General features: G+C 38.5%; 1 protein-coding gene across 4 annotated transcripts in view; it reads left to right on the forward strand.

Moving 5' to 3' along the window:
* The window catches only part of LOC117703068 (sodium channel protein type 2 subunit alpha-like), a 130,702-nt gene that overhangs the window by 29,740 nt on the left and 76,101 nt on the right, over positions 1-24,861 (forward strand). The window contains exons 1-4 of one of the 4 annotated variants that reach the window (XM_076928834.1): positions 11,924-12,053; positions 13,783-14,100; positions 14,979-15,096; positions 24,723-24,813. In XM_076928834.1, coding sequence (XP_076784949.1) covers positions 13,834-14,100; positions 14,979-15,096; positions 24,723-24,813 — 476 coding nt within the window. In that variant the 5' untranslated portion in view covers positions 11,924-12,053; positions 13,783-13,833. Of the gene's footprint in view, positions 1-11,923; positions 12,054-12,152; positions 12,448-13,782; positions 14,101-14,978; positions 15,097-24,722; positions 24,814-24,861 lie in introns of those variants that run through there. The other 3 variants (XM_076928835.1, XM_076928833.1, XM_076928836.1) reach the window with 3 other exon arrangements.

Below are 24,861 nucleotides of genomic sequence, written 5' to 3' on the forward strand. Positions count from 1 at the left end.
AATCTGAATTTATTCCAGCAGCAGCCTTATGGGGCTAGCCGAGACCAAAGTTAATTCTTAAGCTAGGAAAAAGCAGAAGAAACAAAACAGAAACATGCCAAGCATGATGGCCTGGGCCTGTCACCTTAGCCTTCATGGAGATGAGGCAAAAGGATTGCAACACATTTTAGGTCAACCTGTACTGTGCAGTTGAATTCCAAGTCAGTTTGTGTGGCAGAATACTGAAGGAGATGTACATGTGAGGGTACCTGCCAATACATGAAATAGATAAGACATCCTGGTCATGGTCTACATCCTTTTCACTCCAGAAAGCAAGCAAACAAGTTGTGTGTCAGTACCTGTTTTGTAGCTAGTAGTTCTGTTGTTGCTATTGTCTATTCTGAAAGCTGCATCATGGTTAAAAATAGTGTCCTTTCTCCCCTCTAAGATGTTGACAGTGTTAAGGAAAGGCCACACTTTGTCTGTGTTTCCAATGAATGTTATTTCTAGGCTAAGTTTGGCTGCTGTGTTCCCCATATCTGCAAAGCTGCTCTTGGACGCTGGCCCAGGCAGCCATGCAGGTTGGGAATTTTTCCTGTAGCCATGAACAACGCAATCCTGCATCAGCATCTCCTAGGCTTACATTGAAGTCGGGGATGCTGAACAGCAGTGATATTTTCTTTATTCGTGGTTTGATTACCGGTTCTCAGGGTCTGGCTTGGGCTCTGATCTTGACATTTATGTCACAGGTGTCACTGGTGAAAGTGCTGTGAAGCCAGATGGCAGGCCTTCCCGAGGTTGGCAGCATCTTCTATTGTTCTTGCTGTCACAGCTACCTGTTCTACTTTCGGCTTCCTGTTCATGTGTTATTGCCTTGTGTTTTCATTTCATTTGCTGGGTGCTATTTGTCTTTCTTCAAGCCTTTCCGACTATAAACACATTTCCAAAAGTCCATAATGCGTTCACTCTGCCTGGAGCCCTGTCATCTAGGAAGGCTCACGACAAGGCTGGCTTCCTTGTTTTCCTCCTTAAGCCACAATTCTTCAGCAGGAAGCTTCCTGACCACCCTACTTAAAACTGTAACCTGCCATCTCCCACTTCACTATGAGATTGCTCTCCTGTCCTGCATTATTTTTTCTAAAGCAATTATCATCCAACTGCTGTGTTCTCTATCTAATTTACATATGCATTACCTATACCACTTAATTAAGTTAGCTAGAATACAAGCCCCACAAGGGCAGGATTTTTAGTAGTTAGCTCAATGGTTGGACTATTGCTGAGTCAAAGGAGTTGGGAGAATTATGGTCCTCTGTAGGCATTTAAGAATTTTGCTGTTTGGCTCACAGGAAGTCTGAGTTGGATTACCACCAACAACAAATACAATATTAAAGTACAATAAATAGAAGCTGTTGAATGATTAACTGAATTATTAAGACTGAAAATATATAAGCTGTCTGTTTTACATTTAATTTTATTCAGATGTTCAGCACAATGCCATGTGTAAAACCTTAAGAGGTACAGGGGGTAAATGAATATTCATAGCACCTGGTATTTTATGTGTATCATCGATCTCCTTTGACCCTGAAATTAACCCGAGTACCTTCACCAAAGATCCACAACCAGAAAACATCAGAAGGAAGATGAAAACACTTGTATCTGCATTGAAGTTATTGCTGCTGTGGAGACATGGCTCAACCAAATAGCAGAAAGTAAACTAAGACCTTCTGGATGAAAGGTTGTTGTGCAGGCACAGCTGGGAAGTGAGTGGGGAAAGCACACACGAGCCTTCTCCAGACAAAAGCAACAACTGCAAAAGAAAGCAGGCCAAAGTTGGGAGAGCCATGACACCTAAACTAAGAGACAACATCTCCAAAATGCTTAACTTTGGTATATTCACTGAAAATGCATACTTAAATATTAGCCAACGGAGTAGAACAATTATTTGGTTCCAGATAAATGGTTAAAAAGATAAAGATTATCTCATGACGTTACTCTTAAATGCTTTCAAGAGTAACGTCATTTCATTGCAGTTCAAAATGCTCATATATAATTCTATTTTTAATAGATATTTTAACAGAACCATATTTACTGATGAAATAGTTCTGTACTTGGTTTTCTCCTCTGACACCCTTAGATCTAGCCACACAAATGCAAATTTGAGTTCATTTTTAATTCAACGCCATATATTTATGAGTACTTCACATGGTGCACAATGATGCACAAGTCACTAGAGACTAGAGTTTCCTCACCAAGCCTGGACTAGTCATCTGCTTTGGAGGTGAAAGTGGGCATATGGGACTCTCCACTGATCAGGAGGATAATTTATGCTGTCATCCTCAGAATTTGACTAAGGTGCTATCCAGACGTTGTACAAGTGATCTTAACAATTATTGTATTTTCAAGTTTTTAATCTAGCAAAAGTCAAATTGCTCGTAAATTATAGAATCTAGAAGTTAAAAATTAATTGATAATATGTTTATTGTATATATTATATATAAAATTATTGTGCGCATATATATGTCATATATTATAACTACTGATGGCCAAGTATCCTAATTATAGTATCTGATTTGTTTCAATAAGTTGAGAATTTTTTAATATTTTAAAATATTTTGTTTTGTGCAAGTCTCAGTATTTAACAATTATTACCTATATTTACTTTCTCTTTTCATAGAATATATTCTGATTACAGTTTCTCCTTCCTGTACTCCCAGATACTCTTCACATTCCCTCCCAACCAGATCTACACCCTTTCTGCCTCTTTTTCAGAAAACAAACAGGTTCCTAATGAATAAAATAAAATAAAATAAAATAAAACATAAACAAATCAGAAAATGACAGCCAAAAAAGACAAGGAGCAAACAAAAAGCACAAGAAACTCAGGTAGATGTAGACACACATAAAATCCCATAAAAACTCAAAGCTGAAAGCTATAATATATATGCAAAGGATCTGTAATATATATGTAAAATATATATATGTATTTTCTTACTTAACATTATGAGACAAAGAACTCAAAAGATGCCCATAAGTTCTTTTTGTGTTGGACATCTACTGCTGGGAATGGGGTCTACCCTCAAGAGTAATTTGTTTTATTTATTACAAAATGAACCTAAAGAATAACATAATTTTATGGTATACAAACATCAATTCTTCAGTCAGATACCTTCAAACTAAAGGTGATTTGGGGGCTTTTAAAGAGAGCATAGGAGCAAATCAAAGAAAATACTTCTTCAAATACAGCTGTTGGGTCCTGATAGAAGGTCCCTCCTTACTTAACTGCAATGCTTGGTGCTTCTGATTGGTTATCTCAATAACCAATCAGAAGGGTTTCATTTTCCACTGAGAGAGTGAAATAAAAGGAAAGGCTCCCGGGTTTGCTTTGAGTTTTCAAATCAAGGTGGATACTATCACTTGTAAGGTACAATGGTCTTTCACTTATTTTAGGTTAATGAATACATTTTTATTCATTAACATTATTAAATTTTTCTTTAATTCTATTCATCAATGTTAGGCATAGATCTGACCTCAGAGTCACACCTGCCTGTTATACACAAAATCTCCTACAAGGTGCTAATAACAGAGTCTCTGAAATCTCCTGCTGTTCAATTATTTCTTTGAGTGTTCACTGTGTGCAAGTCTTTGCTTTATGTACTATAAGAGTTACAAGGCAGAATACAGAAGAGTCTCCCCTTTTGGTATAACAGGAAATTGCCTCTGTTTATACAAATAGTTCTTGATTACTAAGTTTCCTGAAGCTTGAAGAAGTGAAGGGGCATGTTCATTTGCAAAGCTGTGAAAATGTTCATGAAAAATATAATATTGGAGGCTTAAAGCTTCTAATATCAGGTTGACCTGGTATGTGTTGGATTTAAGATGATGAAAACCACATAAGCTGATGTCTGGAAGCCAGGAAGCAAGCTTAAAAAACCTTAGTTATCATGTCTGAACAATTAGGTAAAGGTAGATAAAACAGAAAACCAGACAGTTGGCTTTGCAATCCATGGTACAGATTTGTACATCTTATGAATGACAGTGGGGAGGGGTTGGAGTCTTTGAGGGAGGTAACAGATGTAAGGGGATATGTCTGTTCCAGTTGAACAATAGTAGTTGGGGGGAATGAATTAAAGCATAGCAATCTGCTTTCAAAGAGGAAAATGAAGAGGTTAATACTGAACACATTTTCTACCTTAGGTGAAATGTAAATTTAGATAATGATGATCGAATTTAACAAAACCATTCAAAGCAATTGGACATTTATCAGGTTTTAAAACGTTAAATGAGTGTGGACCTTTGCTTACCAGTGAAATAATACATACTCAGAAAAAAATGTCCAGCAAGTATGTTTAAGTGTGTGGACGGTGGGGGTTAGTGAGGGGGAGGAGGAGAGTACAGGGGGCAGGGAGAGTGAGGAGGAGAAGTGAAAAGCCTAGTCTGACTGTGGATTGAGGACCATGAATTAGAAAATACAAGGAAGTTAAAACAAGAGAGGTGTCATAAGTCTACCCAGTTATTCATTTAGAACTTACAAATAAAACACCAAAACATCAGACACTTAGGAGATCCCTCATTTACCCTAAGAATGACTAGGCTGCAGCGATGGCTCAGTAGTGAAGAACACTTGTTTTTCTTCCAAAGGACTTAAGTTTGGGTCTCAGCATCCTTTTCTTGCAGGTCATAGCTGCCTGTAAATCCAACTCCTGGGGATCCACCACACTCTTCTGGCCCCAGTGGACACTGAAACATACATGGTCATACACATACAGATTACATATACACACACATATAAGCAAAACTAAAATATATATTTTAAATGTCAAGGAAGAATGGAGTACATTCAGTGAAAAGAAAAAAAGCTGCTAAGTAAAAAGTAGGTTCAAAGAAATTGATTTATCACTTGCTTGTGTTACCATTATCTGAAGTGTGACGATGCTGTGCTCAGTGACCTAGAAATCACAGAAAAATGAGAGAGGATAAAGAAGATGAACTAAAAAGAGAAATAGAAAAATTAAGCATCTACATACAACAGTCACAATATACTATATACATTTATACAAAATGTCAAATGGGTCTTTATTGCTCACTGGTGTGAAAATTGAGCCACATAGTAACTTATCTAAGGTCACAATCAATGCATTAGTAAATGGCAGGACAAGGTTTTTATTTAGATCATTGACAGGCTTCAGCCTCTCTTGGTCTTCCTATTACTCCATGTCTTTAGGAGGGAGAACTAACTGCTAGTTTAGAAGACAGGGGTTGCTTACAGAACATGCTGAAACTCAGCTTTGATGAGTTAATTTTCAGTTTTTTGGTGGAAGTGTGAATATATTGCATCCTAAATGAAACAGATATACAAAGATAAGAAGGCTTCAGGAGATGGAGCAAAAAATAGTTCATCTTAACTTGAATAAATAGAAGAGATAGAAATGATGGAGAGGAGAGCTAAGATCAGACAAAAAAAAGAGAATAAAATTGAGATTTTAATTACATTTAAACATCTATGGAGGTTTGTTTGGAATGGTTTAGGGAAATTACAGAATTTTTGTTGCTTGTCTGGTTGGTTGGTTTCTTTTGAGATAGAATCTGACTCAGTAGACCAAACCAGCCTTGAGCTTAAGATAATTTTCCTACCTCAGGCTTCCAAGTGCTGGGATGAAAGGCATGCCCCCCCTCCCTGTTCATAGTCATGTTTTAAAATAGATTCCACTAGAGCTGTGTATAATGTGGGTAGAGTAGGGACAGAGCGAAGAGTAGAGACCAATTGTTTACTTTGTAATAGCGTTAACTGATAATAGGTTTCCAACCTTGGTGTTCCAAGAGAAGAGATAGGGGATAAATGGTTCAGAGGTGTGGTTAGCCTACTCAGATGGAGCAGCAAGGAGACAGATCATCTTGACACTATAAACATGAACACAGTAGTAAACCTGAGCACAAGAGATGGTGCTTCTAAAAGAGATAAACAGAATAGTTCTTTCTGTCTTGGTAAAAAAAGTCTCGTTCAGTGTCTGCTGAGTATTGAGAGTTTTATAATACCTGTACCCCAGAAGGTACACATTACAATTGCTCATCTGTATATTTGGTTCCTGTTAGGTGCTAGAGACAGTCGTAAGAATAGCTGGTTATAAAAATGACAGAGCAAAATTTTGCTCTCATTTTCACATCATCTTGCTCTACCCTGTTCAGGACCATCTCGGCTCTCTCTATTTCTACTTGTGATCTCCTGCCTCTCTGGTATAGGTTAGTGGTTTTGTTTAGAATGCTGTCACCTTTTGGAGAATTGCCTTTGGATTATTTGAATCTCTGTACTTACTTCATCAGAATGTGAAAGTGCCTGGAAGTTTCTACTTCTTCCAAAGTAAGCAAATGATAGGCCCTGACAATTTCATGAAGGTCCTAGCAGGGTTTGGAAGTCCCGTTTTGTTGGCTTCCTCTTCATCCAGATCTGAAACTCCTTGACATGCCATACTGTCTTGTCCCAGGGCAACTTCCTTAACAGAATTTAGAATCTGTGTCTGGAGTCACTGACTGAGACATGAATTTTGTCTTAGAGTTGACAGAAACAGATACTGTGAGTAGTTCAACTATATAATAGTAACAGATGAAACCATGGAGAGAAATAAGGAAGAATGGTCATGCTGTCATGGTGTACATTAGAATATATGCAGATGGTTTGTAAATTTAGACAGCATGGCTGGAAAAAAATCATCACTGAAGAAAAATCTAAGCAAAGATTATGACGTGTGAGAAGGAGCCAAGGAAATGACTCTGTCTCTGTCTCTCTCTCTGTCTCTGTTTATTAGTCTCTCTTTCTCTTTGTGTGTGTGTGTGTGTGTGTGTGGTTTGTGTTTGTGTGTGTGGTTTGTGTGTGTGGCAAAATGAAATATAGCTTATGTGTATAAGCTGAGGTTGTTTTTTGAGTACTTGAATGAGAGCTGTGACCTTGTAGAATAGTGTAGTGAATGGAAAGAAAAGATTGTAGAAGGCGGTAGTGCTGGTGGACAGACCAGCACGAGGTTCTATATGTACTTTGGTTATTCCTAAGAAAATGCAATTTCATTTCAGAAGTTTTAGCAAACTAGTGACTCAGTTTGTCTTGTGTTTTAAACTAAGCTGGCTCCTCCACTAGTGAGGCAAAAATAAATCAGGGAGAACACTTGGTTGAGGGATATTCGAGCTAGATTGTTAGGGAATCTTACAGACCTCCATGTTATAATCTACACTCCTGTCCCTGGTATTCCTAACAGTTCAGCCTTCCGGCTCCCATTTCTTCCCCCATGACCACTGTCACCTTTCAGGGAGAACACTAAGTTGCTGATAGCAAGACATTTATGTTCTGCCACTAGCTTTGTTGGAACTTGGTGGGCACAGAGGCAGGCCACAGTGCAATTGAGAACACACTCCAGCCTGCCAATGCCAAGGCAAGCAAGAGCCATGGCTTTTCATCACAACCAGCCCAGGTGTGCTAGGATGTAGAGGCTGCAATTCACTGGAGGGGGAGTCTACCACAACGCTAGTTAGAGGACGGGGCTCACAGGAAGAGTAAATTGAATTCTTTGAGAGACACAGGAGACACAAGTCTACTTTGAATCAACGGAGCCTGTGCTACTCAATGCTTGCTCTGTATCTTCTTGCTTTAGTTAATGTAGCATCAAATAGCAAATAAAGAACATAAGACCAGGAGAGAGGTCGTATATGTCTTTTGAGTGTGTGTTTGTGTGTGTGATGTAGTATATACTTATGCTTATGTGTGTACACATGTAGGGCCTTAAATCACTTCTGTGTGGACGTGTGAAAGTCAGGGATTAACTATGGGCATCTTCCTCTATTGCTTTCTGCCTTATATTGGAGGACAGGGTCTGCCACTGAACCTGGATCATGGAATTTTTGCTGGATTGCCTCACTTGAAATTCTACTAAATACACTGATCTCAGCTGTCCAGTGCTGGATTTATAGAAGGCGCCACAATGCCTTTTTTTATGTGGGTTCTGGGACTTTACTTACTGGTACATCTCTCTAGTCTGGAATACCTCCCTTTATAACTTTTTTCAGAAAAATGCCATGTAAAGTAGTTTTTTTTTTTTTTCAAATTGACTTATATTTCTCTGAGTTCATTGTGGTACAACAGATAAGCATTTCTGTTAAATAAAAACAAGCTATATTCAAAAATAGAATAATCACAAAAAGGAATGCTTAGCTTTAATTTAAACATCCTCAATACACAGAATATGAACATGAAGCACTGAAAAGGAATTTGTTTCATGTTATAATACATCTAGTATTAAAAAGAAAAAAAAATGACATTTTTCAACTGGTGCAGACTGCACTTTGGTTCTTCATGTTGTATTGTACTCTTTACCTGATCCACCACAGAACACAGGAAAGTCTGGTTGTCCAGAACTCTCCCCCCCCCCCCCTTGGGGAAATTGTTAGTTATAGAAAGGGGCTGGATTCAGGCTGAATAAAGAGAGGAAAGAAAACCACAGCAGGTGGCCACTAAAAAGCACAGGAGGACAGGCTCAAATCTCAGGACAAAAGTCCTTGAGAAACAGGAGGGGGGGGACTTCAAATAAGATTTAACAAATGTGTTCTAAGTTTATGCACATTTTATTCTAATATACTGAAACTAAGTCACTATTTTAAAACAGCACTAGAAACTCATATTTCTCAGATTTTTCCGAATCTTCTTCACCCTGGGGAGCCAAAGTCTCTAGGACTTCAAGTTATCCCAAGCTATTAATTATCAATTACTACGTGATTACATTATTATCCACAGAAAATAATAACAATCATTTTCTCACTGTGTTTATCCTTACAGTACTTATTATATTATATAAATGCCGACTTTTATGCAGAGGAATTAGTTACACAATAGTTATTACGTAGCCTTGGTTTTGTTTTTTATGATTTTCCTTTTATGTAAGTATAAACGTATCACATATTTATATCATTCTGTATAATAGCATGACTTAATTTACAATTTTAGTTCATCAATGTTTCGTGTGTGTGTGTGTGTGTGTGTGTTTATGCATGCAGGTAAGTGTTTGAGTGTGTTCAGATGCATCTGTTGTGTGCAGCTTTATGTGCACATGTGTGTGGAGAGCAGAGGACAGCCTTTTCTTTTGAGACTTGCTCTCTCAGTGACATGGAGCTTGCTTAATAAGCTCAGCAGGCTACCCGGGAAGCCCCAGGGTGCTTGTTTCCACCTGCCCTGCATGAAGATTGCAAGGAAGCACAGCCCTGCCTAGTCCATCTCACAGCCCTCCACAATCCCTTTCTCTTTTTCTTTTTATAATTTGGAAACCCAAAAGAAAGAAATCATTGAAAGAGAAGTAGCAATAGAACAATGACACCAGAATTTAGAAATACAATTTCTAAGGTTTTTTCCTTCTTTATCTAACTTCTTTATACATTGCCCCTCTGGTATTGTATGAGTCTTTCAAAAACATTGTCTTCTGCATGATGAGTGATACAAATGAATATAGTTCAAAATCTTCTTCGGGCAACTGTGTATATATATTGTGATATTGATATTGTTACTTGCCAAATTTTCAGGCATTGAAATTTGACAGCTAATGTATTGCTAAAATACATGTTTATATTAATATATCCCTTATACTAATCAAACTTTTTTTTAAAGATTAGTTTCATTTATGTGTGTGTGTGAATGTCTGTGAATGTGTGTGTATATGTTTATGTCTGTGAGTGTGTGTGGGGGTGTGTATGAATATATGTGGCGATGTTGCTGCTGTTGCCTTTTACACTTGAGTTTGGGAGGTTGGCAGGCTGGACTTTTGTAGGACCTATCACAATAAGAGTCTCTAAAAAGTACCGCTCACTGTAGAAATCAGAGCTAATGGATACAGTGTAACTCTGTGCTAATGGCATCAGTTGAGGTCCTGACTCATCCTATAAAGTTAGTTTTAGACAATAAACTACAAACCAGCACATTCCTTTCTTTTCATTTTCTTTTTGCTACAACCAGTTTGAGTCACTTTCTCAGTGAGTAAAAATACTATTTCTGGCTAAGTTTTCCCTTCTTCATTTCAAAACATATAATCTCTACTGCAAACAAGACCAGAAATGCACAAATATGTAGCTTTGGTAGATTAACTTGCATTAGCTACTTCTCTTTGAGGTTACAAAATGCCAGATATAAGAAGAAGCACAATCCATCATGGTAGGAAGCCTTGATGGCAGGAAGCTGGGGCTGGCAGGACTATGAGGCCACTGAGGACATTGTGACTGTAGTCAGAAAGCAGAAAAATCTGGCACTTAGTTGGCTTTCTCAGTTTTCCCCATTTCATTCAATCCAGGACTTTCCAACATGGGATAGGACCTCCCTTATGCAGTGTGAATCCTCCTTGGTTTAAGCCTCTCTGGAAACACCCAACAAAAACAAGCCAGAAGGTGATTCCAAATCCAGTCAGGCTGACAATGAGGACAGACTTGCAGCCCTGCCTAATTTGTAGCTCATGTTTACTCTAGGTTTAGGTTGTGTGAGTGTTTCTTTTCGGGACTATATAAAGGATACAGATTTCTGTTGTCAGACTGAGTTTGAATTGAGTTTACCTGACTTCCAGTGACTTTTTCTAATCTCACTGTGACTCTTCTCTTTTCAAATGTAAGTCAGGAAAGTGTTATCGGAAAAAGTCATGGGACAGTTCAGGCAGGCATCTTAGCCCAGTGACTGGCACATAGTAGGTTCTCCATCCTTATTATGTTATTAGTTGAAAGAGTGCTAGCTATGGTCCCAGTTTCCTGTCAGAACTCCCTTTTTCCCCCAGTAGCTTTTCTTTTTCTTTCTTTTTTTTTTTTTTATATGCATCTTTTTCTTTTGGGCATGTATATGCGAATAGGACGGTGGTTCTCAACCTGTGGGTCTTGACCCTCTTGGGGGTCATATCAGGTATTCTTCACATCATCACAACATGAGGAACTGCATGAAACAGAGCATAAGAAAGGTTGAGAACCACCTGTATGCCGTGTGTATTTCCGAGTGTGTGCCTGTGCGTGTGTTTGCATATAGGTAAAAATGTACATGAATGCATGTGCCTGTGTGTAGAAGTCAGCGACTGACTGGTGCTGGGTATTTTCCTTGACTGCTCTTTGCGGTACCTGTTAATCAAGGTCTCTCAGTTGAACCTGGAGGTAACTCCTCAGGCTCGGCTACCTAGCTTGGCTTATTGATTCACAATCTCTGCTTTTGTAGCCCTGGGATTGCAGGTGGGCTGTGGCGTCTGCCTGCTCTTTTTATGTAAATGCTGTGCATTCAAACTGACGTCCTCATTTACGTGAGGCAAGTGCTTTATCCAGGGTCATCTCTGCAGAACCCCTGTTTTTTTTTTTTTCCAGTGACTAGTCAGAGAGAAAAAAAGCCTTTTGCATTATCAAATTAAACTTAAAGAAAAAAATGAGAAAAGTAACTTAAGTAGTGGATAGTAAAAAGGTTGCCTCTTTGTTACATCAACAATAATTTATTGGACCCCAGATATTCTGGAAAGGAGAGTAATGCTAAATTTGACTGTGTAAGTATGTCCATTAATGTGATTTCATTAACAGAATCAGTAACGCACTATAGGGATTTAAATCTTTTAACCGTCGGCTATTTGTTTCTTTTTACTTTTGAATTATTTATTTTGATTAAATGTCTTTTTGGCTTAAAAAATAAAAGGGCTGAACGGAAGCGTTGCCAGTCAGCAGACTGCTTCGCCTATCTTCAGCTCTATGCTTGGGTTCCTGACGGCTTGCCGACCCTCCTCCGGGCTCCACCCATGAATGCTTTGGGTTGCCACCGGCTGCGTGCTCAGTGTTCTTCTAGGAAGGTGTTTTCCTCACAATTCCCAGCCCTCTAGTGGCAGTTATAAAAATGTCACTTTGTAGTCCCCGCACAGGAAATGCCTGTTCTTACTTCAGTTACCAGAATCCTCTTACAGGAAGTTAGGTGTGGTCTTTAAAGGAGAATTTGAAAAAAAAAAAAAAATTTTTTTTTTTTAAAGCATGATGGAATTTTAGCTGCAGTCTTCTTGCTTCCAGCCTATCAACCCAAAACTCTGAGTGTAAAAGCTTCTTCAGGGGTAATGTGTTCCTGTTCTTAACTATGCTTGCTCTCTGTGAGGCTTCTCCACCTTTGCAGTAGAATCCTTGGGGGAAATCTATAGGGGGACCACTTTCATTTTGAAGCTGCTGGCTGCATGTTTGAGCATGTCTGTTCCCCTAGAACACCAGGCATGGGCACGACAGTTTTCTCCCTTGAACGTGTAAGGATTATCTTGATGCTTGTGCCTACGGCTAGTCATGAGAGCCTCTGGGGATGAGAGAGGAAAATGAAGGATGCTTTGGAGATCCTGTGATGCTGACAGGGCAGTCTGACAACTGGTGCCTGAAAGGTGCTGGTCAACTTAAAAAAAAAAAAATTAATGAAACCTATGCAGCAGCTTATGTTGTTCAGATTCGCTCCTGTTTTCCCAGGTATGGACTGCAGAAATGAACTGGTAACTTGTTTTACTTTTAGAAGAGGCATCTCACATATGACAGTGGCAACTCATTTCTGTAATGTAGGGGTTAAAATGGATTTTTATTTTTAAGGAAAAAAAAGAAGAAATAGATTATAAGTGATTTTTAAATGGCATTCTGGGGTCAAATTTTTTGCTTTATTCTTTAAATAGCACAGAAACTCCTGTAATTGGCGGAGGTCACGTTTGTAGTCACAGCTGTCAAGTTATCTACTTTAATAAAATGTGATTTGAACATCAGTTAAAGACCATTTATACATCATCACAAAAACCTATATTACAGGGACTGTGCTTAAAAGAGAAACGGTTAGACTTTTTCAAGTCCACGTTCCGAGACAGATATTTACACTACTCTGCTAGATTTTATCAAATGAGACTCTGACTTGGAAATATGGTATCTCTCTGTGATGTTTCCTCTGGTACTGCAAATTTGTTAATTTAAGAAGCAATTACACTAGTTGGCAGCAGGTTGCTAAGCCAGGAGGCCCAAGCTCCAGACCTCTGATGTGAGTGACTTCCTGCCTGTGCTGGCAGGTGCCTGGTCCCTTCCTGGGGAGTTTGCCAGCAGTTCCAAACGCCATCTTCACCCGGGCAACTCCTGCACCTCCTCACCCTGCCTTGCTTGTCACTTGTGTCCACAGCCTGGCCTTGCAGGATTTCCTGAGCTCTTTCCCAGATGACATGGCTTTGAATAAACTCTTAAAGGTGATAAATTGGGCCAAAGGAAAAGTAAAAGGAAAGGAGAGAGTGACAGAGAGAGAGAGAGAGAGAGAGAGAGAGAGAGAGAGACAGAGACAGAGACAGAGACAGAGACAGAGAGACAGAGAAAGAGAAGCAAGATCACTGCACAGCTCTGCTTCTACAATTTTGTGTGGTTTTTTTTTTCTTCTTTTGTTTTGAATGCTATATTTTCAGACAGAATGCAGGGCGAATAAAAATGGCTCCCAAAAATATTCACACAAATGAAACAGCAAGCACACAGAAAAATACACAGTATCTTCCATTTGCAAGCTCTGAACAGGGTGTTTTCCCCGTGAAGTAGCATGATCACTTCAAACATTTCAGGAGTGGGAGAATAGATTACCTCATACACACCTACTGGATGTGAGAGAAAGATCTCCATGCAGGCAAATGAATGCATGCATGAGGGCTCGCAGTGCTGGAAGCAGCTGCTGCCTTTGTGAAGTCTCTAGCTGTTTTGCTTTGCATACTTTATGCTCAGTGTCCTGTGATTGCCACCCCTCACCTGTTATCTTAATGGTCATTGCTTTTTCCCCTCCTGTTTCTGTAGCACTTTCTTATGCGAGGAGCTAAACAGTGATTAAAGAAGCAGGATGAAAAGATGGCACAATCAGTGCTGGTACCGCCAGGACCTGACAGCTTCCGCTTCTTTACCAGGGAATCCCTTGCTGCTATTGAACAACGCATTGCAGAAGAGAAAGCTAAGAGACCCAAACAGGAACGCAAGGATGAAGACGACGAAAATGGCCCAAAGCCAAATAGTGACTTGGAAGCAGGAAAATCCCTTCCTTTTATCTATGGAGACATTCCTCCAGAGATGGTGTCAGAGCCTCTGGAGGACCTGGACCCCTACTATATCAATAAGAAAGTGAGTGTTTAGATCAGTTGCTTTTGTTTCCCTGATTTCTTTAAGATGGCGAAGAAGGTACCTCTTTCTATCTCTTAAAATATCTCTAGGATTCTGGGTGGGCCTGATCAAGCAATGGAGCCATTATTCTAGAAGTGTTTTGGAAGCACTTGTCTGAGCCTGTGTTCTTGGGACAGGCATATACTAAAGAGGCATCCCGCAAGGGGGCATGTGGGAAGGCAAAGCCAACTAATTTTCCTGAATACTAATTAGACCATAAATTGAATGCAGATTTAATGCAGATTCACCCCTTGCTACTGCATTGTGATGAAGAGAAAAGTAGAAAGTGTGTGTGTGTGTGTTATACTTCTAAGAGCAGTGTCTAAGATTCCTGTATTGCCTTGAAAGTGATTTAAGACTTTGAGGTCCTTCACGGGCTTAATTATGCCTTTACACCACAAACTGTTATTTTCCCATGGCTCCCTGCAGAAGAAATAACACCAGAACACATGTAAGGGGAAAATAAAGATTTAACAGTTTTTATGGAAAAATTACCTAAATGAAGAAGTTGCTGAAACCTCAATTTTAGGCTGTGTCAGAATTACAGACATGGCGGAAATTATGAGTAAAAGACTCAAAGTTACCAAGAAGTTGCAAAGTTACCAAGAAGTCCTGTGGTCCTAACCACGAAATTGACCTTGTACTCCTTACCTCCTGAAGGTCCTTATCAAATTTTGAATAGTTTGCAAGAAAAAGGACTATCGTCCTATCCTTTATCAACTTTTTATCCTTTATCAACTGTTGCAACACTTGATATTTTAGAGGGGTCTCTTGCTCTCTTCAAACATCCTTGGTGCAGTCTGTAAATTCTGTTTCACCTGTTGTGTTCTCTTTTTCAGACCTTTATAGTATTGAATAAAGGGAAAGCAATCTCTCGGTTCAGTGCCACCTCCGCCCTGTACATTTTAACGCCCTTCAATCCTCTTAGGAAAATAGCTATTAAGATTTTGGTACATTCATATCCTTTTGATGAATAGTCATTTAAAATGGTATTTTTTTTCCTTTGACTTAATTATGAAATAGAGCATTTTCAAAATATATGTGGCTGTCAGTGTCCATTAGTGGCTCTTTGGTCTTGCTCAGCAGTTAGCCTGTGGCAAGGTGGGACAGCAGGTAAGTAAAACCCTCTTTTTTTCTCCCAAGGGCTTTTATTCTCTCTGATGCATTGCTTCTTTCTTTCAGTCACTCACTACCTTCTTTCCTCTTCTGATCCCTTCCCAATAACTCACCACCTTCAACACTTTATTCATTTTAGTGAGATGGCCAGGATAGGTTTCCATGCCTCTGAACTTTATAGTGCTGTATTGGAACAGTTTCTGGGCATTAACTTTTCTCAGTGATTCATCATTTAAAATACACTGAGACAAAGAATCTATGCTGTGGCTTTTGTTGTTGTTGTTTTGGTCCTTTGGTCAGAATTGTACTAATTTCTTCTGTTATGTTAGTGTTTGTCAACGTTGTGTCCACGAATATATATACATGTGTGTTTATACACACTCTGCACTTTCTGAATGTTGCCCAGGTTCTTTCCCCAATGGCAGTTATGCTGACTTTCTCTCCAACTCTCTTTTGATTATTTGTTCCCTGGTTTTATTCACAGGCTTCAGTCTGCCTGTCTATATATTTATACTCAATTGCAGTCTTTATTCTCCTTCCTGAAGGACAGGATTCCTGGAGGCAGGGCAGGGGAGAACTTGACAGCTAACAGCAACTTGACTTAGTCCTTGAAGTTAAACACAGTAGCTGGAATAAGAGGTTTTATTCAAGGCAGAAGCAGTAGTCTTGCTGAGAGTCAGTCCTGAGAAAGCCAAGGAAGCCAAGACCAGAGCTGTGTTGGAGAGAGGAACAAATAGGAACACATAGAAACCTTGAGTTTCTATAAAAAAATTGCATATTTCAGGAATCCAACTCAAAGTAGGAGGAACTATAACACAGCTAAGTTTCTATTAAGACAAACTCTTTTTTTGTTGTTGTTTTTGTTTTTTGGTTTGGTTTGGTTTGGTTTGGTTTGGTTTGGTTTGATTTTGGTTTTCCAGACTGGGTCTCTCTATGTAGTCCTGGTTATCCTGGAACTCATTAAGTCTAACAGGCTGGCCTTGAACTTACAGAGATTCACCTGCCTCTGCCACTTGAATGCTGGAATTAAAGGAGCATGCCATCATGCCTAGCCCAAGCAAGACTTTAAACTCTTAAATGTTTTACTACCTTGATTTATTTATTCCTTCGGGGTGTGTGTGTGTGTGTGTGTGTGTGTGTGTGTGTGTGTACTTGTGTATGCATGCACATGCCATTGCATACATGTGGAAGTCAAAGGGCAACTTGTACCAGTCAATTCTCTTTACCATGAGGCTCCTGAAAGTCAAGCTATGTCAACAGGTATATGTGACATGTGTGAGGTGTTCTGTGTGAGGTGCCAGGGTGCATTATGTGGAGGTCAGAGGTCAGCTTTTTGACATTAGCTCTCTTCTTCCACTTTTATGTTAGTTCCAAGGGATCCAATTCAGGTTGGCAATCTTTCATGGTAAGCACTTAACTCATGGCAGCATTTCACAGGCCCTGACAAGACAAGTGTTAAGTTAGAATTATGGCCTGAAATTTTATGCTATAGTCACACCATGACCTAAATTTAGGACTTTACCATAAAATCTCACCACTAGTAGTAAATGTAGAAAATAGTTTGAATTAGATAAAGTAAGAAATTTGGGAATGGGATAAACCCGGTGCAATATACTGGTCTCAGTTTGGATGGCTACAAACCATGTCCCCAACGTTTTCCTGCCAATACAAGTTATGCGTCTAGAAATGTGACATTTTGAATGTCTTTTTTTTTTTCTCATTTTTGTACCTCTGATGGATTCCTTCCCCCATGGTCTGCATAGGTATCATCGGCATAATTTTTTGATCTTTATGTCTAAGGTTTTAAAATTTACTGTGCATTATCTTACATTAACAAAATTTCCTTACATAGGCTCCAGTAAGAGAAGCCAGTTACACAGAGAAAAAGTCAGAGTCAGCAATGGAAATGAATAATAAAGTCTGAGTCTGTGTCTCCGTTCCCACGCTTAACATGATGCTCTCTAATGGTTCAAGCTTACGTGCACTGCATGAATAACTTTGCAAATTATTTATTATACTTCCAATGGCTATATTTCATTTATGTAAATATAATTTATTTATGAAATTATGCCCCATTCATGTAGAAGACACTGAGAGATACACACTAAGGAAAATACTGACTAAAAAAGCAAAAGTTAGACCATCTGATATAAAACAGCTAGAAAAGAAGATCTGAATGGAAGAGAAAATCAGTTTTGTCCTCCCTCTGATGGAAGAAGCAGCAGACCCTATATTAAAACAAGTGAGACAGGCTTTTGTTTTGAAATATAAGATCATATCTTCTATAGGATATTTCATAAAAAACAATTACCCCCATTTATGAAAGTCCTTGAAAGTTATGTACTTCAGGGGTCCGTGTCAGTGATGACATCCCCACTGGTAGAAGACATAGGCAGTTTCAGAAGTTTAGTCAGAGAATCTAGGTGTTGTAGACATAGTTCCTGTTAGGACCTCTCTGGAGGTTCACATACCACCTGAATTTGTCTTTTATTGTACGTAGCTCAGGTAGAAATAGACCAGAAGCCTTATAGATTAAGGCAGGAGCAAGCAAATCTATTAAGCTGTTCCAAAAATGAATTCATATATTTGAATTTACAAAATTGCTTCCATTTATTTGTGTGAGAGAGATTCCCACATGTATGGAGGCATGGGTGTGGAAGGGAGATGGTAACAAGGGAGAGTCATTTCTATCTTTCTACCATGTGGATGTTGCAGATCAAACTCAGCTCATCAGGTTTGGTGGCCAGCACTTTTACCCACTAAGCCATCTAGCCAGCCTCAACATGAGCTCCTGGTTCTCCTAGAGTCTTTTAAATAATGCAGAGCCACAGATTTCTTCCAGGGCAGCAAATGAGACAAGTTTACTCTGTAACATTCTGAATTAAAATGTCCTATTTCAAATGCATTATCTTGGAGTAGAGGTATGAGGAAAGGCAAGAGGGCTTATAATAAATGCAGGTAAGCTCTATCTTTTGATGATACTATAAGAACTAAGCAGAGATCCCACCAACCAAGATATATGTGACAATGGTTTTCACAATGGCTTTGTGCTTCACTCCACATGATGAAGACTCTGGGCTTGAATCTTGGCTCTGTGGCTCCCAAAGCAGTGCCTTTACTGTATGTTAAAATGCATGGGGATGGCCACAGGATAATAGTTGACTATGGTCCAGAGAATCGGAGTGCTATCAAATTTAGCTATCTGTTGCCGAGGGCCGACAGTTTCCAGGGCAACAGAATGTAGACCACATTGTAGTAACAGAGGTTAAAGATGACAGTAAGCCCTTAGTCTGGACCAGAAAGAAAACTGGAGCTACGGTGGACTGAGCCTGGAACAGCTCTGAGTACAACAACCTGTAGATAAATCAAGTGCTTGGTTTTCAGCATCCATATTGGAGACATCTGTTAAATATTAGGGGAGGAACTGTGGAGTTTGGTTCTTAATGCAAATCTGAAGTCTAGAAAGGGTAGAGGTAGAGAAGTAACTTTGGGAGATGTTGTTGTATGGATGCTATGGTTATTCCCGACACCAGGTTAGCCCATTAAAACCCTGAGACCCTGCACTGCAAACACTGAACTGTCCATCACTTACAAAGGATAGGGGAATGAAAATTTTAAGGTTAGGGATCAGAAATCAAGATTCCAATCTCACTTTGAAGACTTTTTTTTTTTTTTTTTACTTAGTATATGGTGTTGACCACATTATACTTTTCTTTCTATTTCTCTTCCTCCACTTGGAAAACTGTAGCCATAGTACAGAAATCATAATAATAAAGGCATTGCTGGCTCTGGTGATGCATACCTCTGACCCAAGTACTAAGAGAAAGATGCAGATGGCTCGGAAGTTCAGGGCTATTTGCTGCTATATTGTGAATTCAAGGCCAGCCTGAGCTACATCCTGTTAGGAGGAAAGCAAACATGTATGACATAGAACCTAGCACTGAGGCCTAATAAAAGCACTTAGTAAGTACTTAAGGAAGACTTAGTACTTAGTACTTAGGACAATGTTGTTGGTAGCAGCTATAAATCTGCAACAACCACAAAAAGAAATCTTCCCATCACTTATGTATTTCTGAAAGTATTTTGAATGTATAACTACTCTGTCCCAATTTGTACTAGGAATGAAGAGGTTCATATTCCACCTGCATCTGAAGCTTGTAATGACCAAAACACATGCAATTCCTCCCAATATCTCACTTGACAGATGAGGAATGCTGCTGACAGGTTGTCAATGCTTAGTCCTTATCTAAGACCCTTCTTCCTCCTCTGTCTCTGTGAGTGCCTCTCTCTGTCTTTCTGTCTCCATCTTTCTGTCTGTGTCTCTCTCTCACTTTTTTTTCAAAAGGGTCTCACTAGATAGTCGAGGCTTGACTGGAACTTTCTGTTGTCCCTCAGCCTTGCAGGTGCTTCAATCACAGGTGTGAGTCAGCAGGCCCAAATTTCGGAATGTGCACTGTCAGTACTGGGGCTAAAAGTTGAAACAGATCCTCTGTTCTCAGCCAAGTGCTGTTGCATTATTCTCTGAGTAGAAGAGAACTGATTTGAGAGCCCAGATATACTAATGCAGTATGATAATATACTGAAGGTATTAGCAATACCCATCTCTATATTGGTAAATGTCCTTTTCACTGATTCCAATTAATATAGTTATGTGATATTTATGCATACTTTTAAAAAGTCAGTTTTTTAAATAAAGAATGATTCATCTCTGTAGAAAAGAGAGTAATTCAACCTAACAATTTCCCATTCTTCTGTCTTTAATAATCAAAGATTATTCCTGGCTATCTCCTATCAAGTATTAATATGAAGAACTAAGAAAATATATATTAATCAATACTTTTCCTGGCTCAGAAATAAGCTCATATGTTGAAAAAGACCTATCCCATTGTTTAATCTGCACATTCAAGTCAGAAAAGTAATGACATGAAGCATTTTTCTACCCATGGATTATTTATGAGTGTTTTTCAATCCCTCTAACTTCTTTGGATATACATTAGACTACAACATTTTAGAACAGAGCAGTGTTCTGTTTTCCTTGAGAGCAGCAGCAGAAGCAACAACAACAACAAAAGCACCCCACATTTTATATCTAAAACCACAAATGATTAGGGATAACAGAAGTAGCAGATAATTATCTTAGTAGAAAATGACTATATCTTATGAGACAGCGTTGGTCCAATCAGCCACATTAATATTATCAGCCTAATCTTGCTACTACATTGTGCTACCAGTTGAAGCTTAATCACACAATTTATGAGCCCTGCATGCCTGGTAAAGGACAGATCTAACCCTTGGGTACTGGGCTTAAAGCTGAGGCTGTTCTCATACTGGGCGTAGAGGTGGGCTGGCAATGGTCCTTAGCAAAAGCTACACAACCATTTTCAACGTAAGCTTTTAAAAAGCTTCTTCTCACCATATACACATAGAAAGCATTTTCAATTTTCCAACTGATGAGTTAGTCTATCAATAGATCAATCTACTTCTTTTAATACTTGGGTACAAATAAAACGATAAATCAAAAAGGTTTTCTTTTATATTATGTAGTTTAGTCTGCTTTAATTTTATTTTATATACCTAAACTGTTATAGAAGTACCATTTCAAGATAAGTTGGACTTTTAAAAATATAATCTCGTTTATCCCTTGGTCTTCATATTTAGGAAACAGTAAAGGATATGTATAATTTGCTCTTACTTTTACCTCTTAAAATTGTGCCTTGATGTGCAGTTTTATAGTTTTCAATATGTAGCCTTGCCAATGTAGTGTTCATATCTGTGTCATGTTTTTAATGTGGGTTAAAATGTGCTGAATCCCCACTATTTCAACTACTCATTAAAACTTAGACATTTGAAAAACATATGATCGATAAAATACGTTGACAATGAGTAATAAAGTTAGTAGAATTTGAAATTTTGTATTCACAAATACATACTCTGCCAGAAATATATGAACCTGAGTCTAGATATCTCTTATTAAAAAAAAAATATATATATATATTTGTTGAATGTCTATCATGATTCTTAATTAAAGTGTCTATTTCTCTATTAAATTGATAATTATACAGCATAAACAACTGCTTTGAGAATGCTTTATTATCTGTAATTTATGAAAAATTAATAATTATTTTTATTATTTTTCTTGACATATTTTACTTTGTTATATATATAATTAAAATTTCCTGTTGTAAATAGCATTTTATAAGAATTATAGACCATGGCTCATCATGTGACATACATTTCATGAGGTTTTGGGTTTTCATCTTGTGATTATTCTGTATGTTCTGCCCTTTAACAGTACAGATACTTGTATGCATAGTGTATATAAACTTTAACACTAGGGGAGTATTGTAAGGTAATTGGCCTGACCAGATCAAGCACTATTGTGAATATCTAACAGTACACATGTAAGACACCATGACATCCCATGACTTTAACAATTAAAAATTAGTAGGATAGAGATAGTACAGTAAAGAACAAAGGAGCAGAAGACATCTTAGAATCCTGACCCCATGTTAAAATGTCATATAGTGGTTGGATATATTGGTAAAGGGAAGCTGCCAAAATGATCCCAGCTACATTTACAAAGTCCATTTTGGTGCAGTTAGTTGAACAAACTAACTTATAAAGACCACTTTAGATGAAATCACAATAATGTACAAGTCTTGTTACATGACTGTTGGTCTTTTTTTTTTTTTTTCGAGACAGGGTTTCTCTGTGTAGCCCTGGCTGTCCTGGAACTCACTCTGTAGACCAGGCTGGCCTGGAACTCAGAAATCCACCTGCCTCTGCCTCCCAAGTGCTGGGATTAAAGGCATGTGCCACCACCGCCTGGCAATGACTATTGGTCTTGATGAACACTTTAACAACTCAGTAATGTGAGAATGGAGAGTAATGAACTGATTCCAGACATAGACAACAAAATAGTAAGTGTTCTGTGGAAGTTAGATGTGGAAGTTGAGGAAGAAAGAGAAATCCTAGGCTCCTGGCTGACTCATGAGAATGCACCCATTGGAAGGGAGTTGCTTCCCTCACAGCAGAGAGATAGGAAGGCTATTGGTTCAGTTTAGGAACTCTAAATCTTTCAAAAGATTTGGAAGAGTCCATGGGATACCTAAGTAAAAATGTCATGTGCATCTGAGTGTGGAGGCCTAGAAAGAAGTGTTACCTGGACAGAAGGGTTTGATATCTGTATGAACACACATGATGCTTGCTGTTGTACTCTGGTAGGATGTGGATAGCAGGAGCCAGGATGGTGGCTTAGATTTTGTTTCTTCTCAAAGAGGAAAATGAAAGATTTCAAGTGGAACAAAACATTGTTGCTTCTGAGGCACAGACAAGAAGGCATCTGGGGCTTCCTAAAAAGAAAGAGGAAAGGACTTAACGTAAAGGACAAGGGACATCTTTGTCAGGCTCAGCTGGAAAGTCAGCTGTGGATTATCCTTTTGTTTTTAATGAGGTGACATGGAGATTTTTCATCTGTAGGTAGAATAGATGGAGGACTAAAGATGCAATAGGTTCATAAGAACAAGAAAATACGCATCTCTTTCAGGAACTCTGGCTCTGAAGTAGAGAAAAGAAGTAAAGCTAGAATTTGCTGATGAGGACTGTGGGTTACAGAGACCTTCAGTCTCACTTAAGATAGGAGAAACTTAAGCAAGTCTGTGTTGGGGATTGATGAAGAGAAGCTAAGGGTCACACAAAAAGGTAAAAAACAAAAACAAAAACAAAAAACAGAATGGACAGCTAAGCTATTCCTAAAGCATTCTGGAAAAGGTAGCTCTACAGACCACATGAGGAGAGATGGAAATTGCCCCACCATTAACAGGAAAAAGAGGGCAGGTCCCAACAGACCTTTGGCAATTTGGGGTGGGGAGCAGAGTCTGGTGTTATCATTATCTCTTGTGAAGTAAGAAATGAAGTCATCAACTTGCAGTAGAAAAAGAGGGAAGAAGAGGATTGAAAATTGAAGGACAACAGAGAACGCTTGGAATTGTATTTGGGGGAGGTTGGATCTGCATCCAAGCAGGACCACATGGGACTGTGTCTAGGACCACTGTGGTTAGGGACCATATATTTTTAATGTTGCTCATCTGCTAGGAAGTTATGCATCCATGGATGGTCCAGGCACAGAGTGGCTTCCTTCTATGAATGGTAAACTACCTTATATTTTGACTTTTTTTGTTATTATTATTATTATTTGCAACAATAAAGGAAAAGTAGGAGATTCCTCTGTATAGTCATGTTTTCCAGATTGTGCTGCCCTCGCGTGGCTGATCCCTGTCACTCATGTAGAACTACTCTCAGTAGATGCATTTGAACAACCTGGGAATTAAATATGGGCCTAAGAGCACTGTTACTAAAACCAAAAATGTCAGCTATTGTATTGACTAATGCCTTGACAGTCAAAAGCTGTCTTTCTTGATTAACATAACACTACCCACAACCTGGCCTTGAACAAGGCCTTTATGTTTCATAAAAGAAATGAAATCGTTTATGAAAAGAAATAAGAAGGAATATGAATACCATTCTTTCATCTCTGAGATGATTATGATCGTGTGTAAGTTCATAAGAAATGATGTTTTTATAGAATTTATAAGTGTAATTTATGTTAAATGTGAACATCAATCATTTCAATTATTTGATTGTTGGCCCTTTTCTTAAGAAAACTTTTTTTTCCTGTTTGTTTTCTGCACTCCAAAGGAATACATGAGGAGTACTGGCTATACGTACAAGACAAAGAGGAAAATAAATCAGATAATTATTATAATCAAAACTTTCTCTGCTTTTCAGGGAAATAAAGAGAAATGTTTGCTGAGTACCTGCATCAGATATAGTGAATTATAGGATATTTAACATACGTTTGCTAGTTTGCTTTTCACATAAATTCTGTAATATGATTTTTTTTTCTTACTGTTAAAGCCAAGTTGCTCAGAACTTAATAAGCCATTTGACCTAGTTACAAACCCAAGGGATGTCAACATTCTCAACGGCCATCATTCCCTACATTTAGGAACCTTTTGGGCAACTCCTGTAGGTTGTACCTTCCATTTAGAAAGGGACTTTGTGTACAACATTCCTCCAGGGTGACCCTTAGAATAGAGTCATGATGCATTTCATCAATTCCTTAAATTGTTTTATTGAACTTGTCCACGCTAGTTTATTTGTGAACTGAACTTGCAATTCTGTTTTTTTGAGTCTATGATGAAGACAATTTACATTTATAAATTATTCACATCAACTCACTCCTTTACGGTTTTTTTTTTCTCTTAATTGTTAAGTTTCTTACTCATCTAAAGATAGTTGATTTTTTTTAACACATATAATTAAAGTGACAGAAGCAAAAGAAAGGTGAGGATAAAGTAATATGCAGCATAAAATAAGCACGTGAGTCTTAGTGGGGTGAAACCAGGCATATGCATGAAAAGTGGGGTCTTCCTATGAACTGTGTTTTCCTTGACAATCCCTTTCTACTTTATTCAGCATGCTTATCATGTGCACTATTCTGACCAACTGTGTATTTATGACCATGAGTAACCCTCCGGACTGGACAAAGAATGTGGAGTAAGTAAAAACATTCATGTCAAAAATTATTCATTTAACATATCAAGA

The sequence above is a fragment of the Arvicanthis niloticus genome, chromosome 2, assembly GCF_011762505.2.
Source record: "Arvicanthis niloticus isolate mArvNil1 chromosome 2, mArvNil1.pat.X, whole genome shotgun sequence".
Lineage (NCBI taxonomy): Eukaryota > Metazoa > Chordata > Mammalia > Rodentia > Muridae > Arvicanthis > Arvicanthis niloticus.